The 5,881-nt window shown below is 49.2% G+C and overlaps 1 protein-coding gene across 1 annotated transcript; it reads right to left on the reverse strand.

Annotated features, from left to right (window-relative positions):
• Window positions 1–1,352: 1,352 nt before the first annotated feature.
• Window positions 1,353–5,511, reverse strand: LOC134455033 (uncharacterized). Its single transcript, XM_063206100.1, has 2 exons — window positions 2,285–5,511; window positions 1,353–1,636 (listed from the first exon to the last, which is right to left on the reverse strand). The coding sequence occupies exon 1, from the start codon at window positions 5,487–5,489 to the stop codon at window positions 2,514–2,516; it is 2,976 nt and encodes a 991-aa protein (XP_063062170.1). The 5' UTR covers window positions 5,490–5,511; the 3' UTR covers window positions 1,353–1,636; window positions 2,285–2,513.
• Window positions 5,512–5,881: the final 370 nt, after the last annotated feature.

The following is a 5,881-nucleotide window of genomic DNA, read 5'->3' on the forward strand; positions in this document are numbered from 1 at the left end:
ACCACTGGGTTCAGATAACATTCCTGAAATCTACCAGTGCCTGAAGGGAACGTGAAGGGGACATACACAGGAAACCTTTTCAGTGGTGATTACACAAAAGTAATGACCTGAATGTTGGCGCTGCCTCTTCAAGGTCAGCGGTATATTCGTCATGATTACAGAGCACAATTTAATAAGAATCATAATAAACGTACCACGGCAGGTTACTATTCTCATTCTCTCACTAGCCACCTCCATCAGTTAGCACAATGTAGTCACACCACTCACAACTTGAATAACACGAATCACTCACCGGAACAGCACTACATGAGATCTGTCACGCAGTAATAAGAAACCAATGATGAAGACTTTAATTACTGTGCTTTGCTTTTGTTTGCAAGCTCACGACGGCACCAATCCTGTTCTGAAATGTAATTGCAAAGTGCTAGGTGAAGCATTAAAGACTGATTTTTTTCCCCTAAGACAAACCTAATGAATACGCACAAAGATACACATACATTCTTATGTAATTACTGTTACCCTAATCCCACACACCACCGGTAAACATGATGTACAGTACGAGACAGCACTCCAGTTGAAATGTTCGACGGTATGTCATGGAAATAGTGTGGTTACGCACACACAAGGACCCATGAGACAACCAACCAAGGTCACACACACCCACCAATGCACATATACAGGCAGGCACGCACGCACGCACGCATGCACGCACGCACGCACGCACGCACACACATACCTTGGAGAACAAAGACTTGTGTGACATCTGCACAACTCAGAAAAATGAACTGTTAATTTGGGTCTGAAGTCCTTGAGGAGTATCCACACAGTAAGAGAAGTGTATTCATCCCTCTATCCAAACTGATGCATGTGTAGCAACTGTGTCTTGTACCTGAAAATCTATGGCATTTTGGATATGAGCGTCCCAGTAATGTATTGTATCATACATACAATAGCCTACATATCGTTTAAACATATAGTAAATGATTACAATAGTAGGGTGCGTTCAGGTAAATTGGGCCATCAGGTAAATTGGGCCGGATAAGCATTGGGTGTCTCATTTCTTTTAATTCTACAGACCAACCACCACAAATGTACTGAAATTGTTGCAACATTACTACTCTATCTGTTTAAAGTCATTTGAATAGCATAACACTTTTTTGATGGGCAGGGGGAACCCTTATATGTGGAGTGATAGAAAAAGTAAATTTTCAGTCTTGCCAAAATAAGAAATCGTCTAAATAAAATAAGGATGTTACTGTTTTCAGATGTGATAAAAGCTGGAAAAACTGATGTGTTTAGGTTTGAATGTGTGCCTTTAATCTGGAAAAACATTGTGGGGGAGGTGTTATAGGTAGGGTAGGGTAGGACTGTATTTTTAGGACTGGTCCGGTATTGACAATCGCCACGGTATGTCGGTCAGAACATATAGGCAGGAGACAGACTTCAGTTTTCGATACTTTATCTTTTTCACCAAAACATACATACACAGAGCAATGCACGTACAGGGGGGTCAAACTCAGACAGGACAATTCACATTGAATGGGGTTCTATTGGGGTATGATCATATTTGCAGTATGGTTCATAAGGGCATGTAATTAGGGATAGGAGTCATTTGCGGCATGTTTGCAGTATGGTTCTGTAATAATAAAAGACAAAGAAAATACAGAACACATAATATTAAACATATTATTCACATTACTAAATACACATTCACTGCTATACAATATTATAGCAAGAAATAAGGCACTGGGAAAATTGCCCACTAATTATAGGAAAACCACCCTCTGGTAACTGGACTATAAGATAATGCCCATTAATAATGACTAAGACACTTGTGCTGATAACAGGGGAAAAATACCCAGTGGTTGCTGGTCTATAGTTAAGGCACATCAACAACCGATCATCAAGCATGATCTGCACGCATGAATCTTCATGGCTAGCAATGAAGTTGCAACAAGCTGCTAGCAAGCGCTAAATAATGCTTGGTCATTCATAAGTAGCAATACAGTCTACACACTGTAACCTCGAAATAATTCGGCATAAGGCTTCAAATTCACGATATAACATCACTACAGACAGCTAAGCAATGAAATATGACTCTTAGAAAACGAAGTAAGGCAGTAACAGTAAGATATTTTCAACAGAAAGCATGTACAAAAAACGATTGCAGTAGCTAACTTTAGCAGCTAAATTGAGACACTCATATCACTCAAATTCGGTTGAAAACACATCTCCAAACATCTACAACAATACTACAACAGAAAACAAGGCAGGAAATACTTACAATTTGTCATCCACGCACACCACAAACGAACACAAAGTTGAATAGGCAGACGGCACGTTTCATCCGACCGTCTCCCAAAACTGCTGTGTAATAATGGCTGAATTAAAGGATTCTAAATTGTCTACATAAGTCAAACCTGTAGAGGGCGCTGTTTCCACTGAAAGTCTATGGCCTTTACAACACAGCCGCCCCCAAATATGCTAAGCATATTTGCTCATTGTAAAGGTTCTCACGAAGATGGAGGTACACTGTCTGTCTGTCCATCTGGAACCTCTGGAAGGACGATGAGTCGAGCCACAGGACGAGTGAAGCTCCTGTCGTTCATCATGACCTCGGCGGTTCTGATGAGCCCATCTTGACCAGCGAAGACCTTGACGACTCTCCCGATCGGCCAAGCAGCTCTGGGGAGCTGCGGATCCACCATCATGACGACCTGACCTGCAGCCAGTGGCGTGGAGGAAGTGTGCCACTTCTGCCGGATCTGCATGGTCGGTAAGTGATGACGGATGAAGCTCCTCCAAAAGTGATCTGTGATGATCTGACTCTGCCTCCAACGGCGTCTGCTTAGGGCTTCCGATTCAGGATACACCACTTGTGGGAGAGCGCTGTCGGGCCGCCCCATGAGAAGCAGGTTTGGGGTGACAGGGTCCGGGTCTGCCACGTTGGAGGAGACGTACCCCAAGGGCTTTGAGTTGAGAATGCACTCAACTTCCGCCAGCACAGTCCGAAGGACCTCTTCAGTCACTGGTTGAGAGCCGACGGTCGTGTAGAGGGCTGTCTTCACTGACCGTATCTCCCTCTCCCACGCCCCACCGAAATGGGGTGCAGCAGGTGGGTTAAAGTGAAAAGAGATTTGGCTCCGGGCTAGGGTCTGTTGCAGGTCCGGACTCATGTCCTTGAAGGCCTTGTGCAGCTCCTTTTCTCCACCCTTAAAGTTTGTCCCCTGGTCGGAGTACAGCTCTGCAGGTCGTCCACGGCGAGCTATGAATCTCCTCAGGGCCATGAGGAATGCATCCACATCTATGCTGCTCAAGATGTCCAGATATACTCCTCTTGTGGTAAGGCATTTGAAGATGATGCCCCATCTCTTTTCATTCCGTCTTCCCACTTTGACCAGGAATGGCCCGAAACAGTCCATGCCTGTTGAGTGGAAAGGAGGCTTGTGGAGACGCAGCCTGGCAGCAGGCAGGTCCGCCATCTTAGGAACTGCTGGCTTGGCTTTCCATCTCCGACACTCAGTACAGAGGAACTGCTGCTTGCGGATGGCCTCTCTTGCTCGTAGAATCCAGACTGTCCGGCGCATTTCTGCGAACACCCGTTCCGGGCCAGGATGGCGGAGCCTGCTGTCGTAGTCTAGGATCAGCAGCTGGGTTGCTGGATGCTTTGGGTCGAGAACGATGGGGTGCATAGTTGAATACTCTAGCCCTTCGGCTCTCCGCAGCCGTCCTCCAACTCTGATGAGTTCCGCTTCTGGGTCGAACTCCGGTGCTAAGGTAAGTAGCCGGCTGGATGAGGGGACAGGCTTTCCTGCTTTCAGCAAGCGATACTCGTCAGGGAAGTGCTCCAGTTGCACTGCTCGGAACAGGAGTTTCTCAGCATCTCTGTAGCATTCAGCAGAGGGGGCACCGTCCTGGTTGGCCGCCCCGTGCAAGGACTGTGCAGTTGCATCGAGGAGATCCTGCCACCTCTTGTACTGATTAGCATCAGGTACCTGCACATCGGAATCCACAGTGGCTAGGCCGCAGTAGGTAGGCTTCCTGAGTTCCCCAGTATCCTCTTCTGCGGCTGAGAGTGGTCTGACTGGCCACTCCTCCGGTGGCTGAAGAAGGAATGGTGGACCCTGGCTCCATCTGTTAGGCGCTGCAAGCTCGGCCAATGACTTTCCTCTTGTCAGGTCATCGGCGGGATTCCGCACTGAATCCACGTAGCGCCAGGACTCGAGACTTGTGAGCTCCTGGATCTCTGAGACTCGGGTTCCCACAAAGACCTTAAATCGACATGACTCGGACTGTAGCCATGTCAAGACTGTTGTGGAGTCAGACCATAACACTGTCTCTCGTATGGGGAGTGTGAGCTCTTCCTGTAGCAGCTTAGCCAGTTGAGCTCCGACGACAGCAGAGCACAGCTCTAGGCGTGGCATAGAGTGTTGCTTCTTCGGTGCTACCCTCGATCTGGCCATCAGGAAGGAAAGAGTCACTCTGCCCTCTGGATCTTGTGACCTCAAGTATGACACAGAGCCGTACGCTTGCTCCGAAGCATCACAGAACACATGCAGGTCCCGCACTACATCTGGGTGATCCATCTCTGCTGGCACGTAGCACCTTGGGAGGACGATCAGTGACAGGGAAGGGAGCTCGCTCACCCATTTGTTCCAGGCTTGAAGCAGCTCGTCAGGGAACAGAGGGTCATCCCACTGCCGTTTCTTGTCCCACAATCTCTGGACCAGTACCTTGGCTCGGGTAGTGAATGGTAGGATGTACCCAAGCGGGTCGTATTGGCTGGCCAGGACCCGGTACACATGTCGCAGAGTTGGTGCTTCTTGCTTGGTTGGCCTGTGCTTGTAGCCAAGTATGTCTGTGTGGCAGTCCCAGCGCAGCCCAAGGGTGGACTCATTCACCTCCATGCTTTCCTTGGCAAGCCAGAGCTCAACCTTGTCTGAGCGGGCCTCTGTAGGCAGGTGTTCAATGACACTGGGCACATTGCTAGCCCACTGGCGTATCTCGAACCCTCCCTCCGAGAGCACAGACCGCAGCTTGTCGATGAGGTGTTTGGCTTCGCCCTGGGTTTGTGCGCTGTGAAGGCAGTTGTCGACGTAGAAGTCCCTTTCCACGCACAACCTCACGTCCTCGTCCACTGCACAGTGGTCGGTCATGTGCCTTTGAAGGGCGAAGGTGGCACAGCAAGGACTACAGGTTGTTCCAAAGGGCAACACTTGCCACTCATAGATGGTTGGGGGGCACTCTGTCTTTCCATCTCTCCACACGAAGCGAAGCAGAGGCCGGTCTTCAGGGAGAAGGCGCACCTGATGGAACATACCTTTTATGTCCCCGCTGGTGCCAATGGCGTGCTGGCGGAACCGGAGTAGCACTCCTAGCAGTGAGGGCCCTAGCGTTGGTCCAGGTAGCAGCATCTCATTGAGTGACAGGCCTTTGTGCTGGAATGAGCAATTGAACACAACTCGATGCTTGCCGTTGTGCTCAACCATGTGGTGGGGTATGAACCAAGACTCTGTGTCATGCTCCAAGTCACTGCTGTGACGCTGCACCACATAGCCGCTGTCGACTAAATTCTGGATCTCGACGTTGTATATCTGAGCCCTCTCAGGAGTCTTGACCAGTCGCCTCTCCGTACTTCGGAGCTGAGGCATCACTGCATCCACTGGGGCTTGAAGAGTAGGCATGCCTTTCTTCCTCAGCAAGGGTGTGGCGTAGCGCAGAGTGCCTGCGATGTCGGTGCGCACAGTCTTGCTTTCCAGGAGTGCAATGGCTGCCTGATCTTCTCTGGACCGGGTGACCAACTTGGGATTCCGTGGTGGCAGGACATCTAACTGCCATAGCTTCTCCACGTTCCTCTGTAGCTCAGCTGCTATGGGATCCA

This window comes from Engraulis encrasicolus, chromosome 9 (assembly GCF_034702125.1).
Source record: "Engraulis encrasicolus isolate BLACKSEA-1 chromosome 9, IST_EnEncr_1.0, whole genome shotgun sequence".
Taxonomy (NCBI): Eukaryota; Metazoa; Chordata; class Actinopteri; order Clupeiformes; family Engraulidae; genus Engraulis; species Engraulis encrasicolus.

Coding starts and splice junctions, on each gene's coding strand:
- LOC134455033 (XM_063206100.1), bottom strand. CDS start 5,489: ATGGTTGAGCACAACGGCAAGCATCGAGTTGTGTTCAATTGCTCATTC.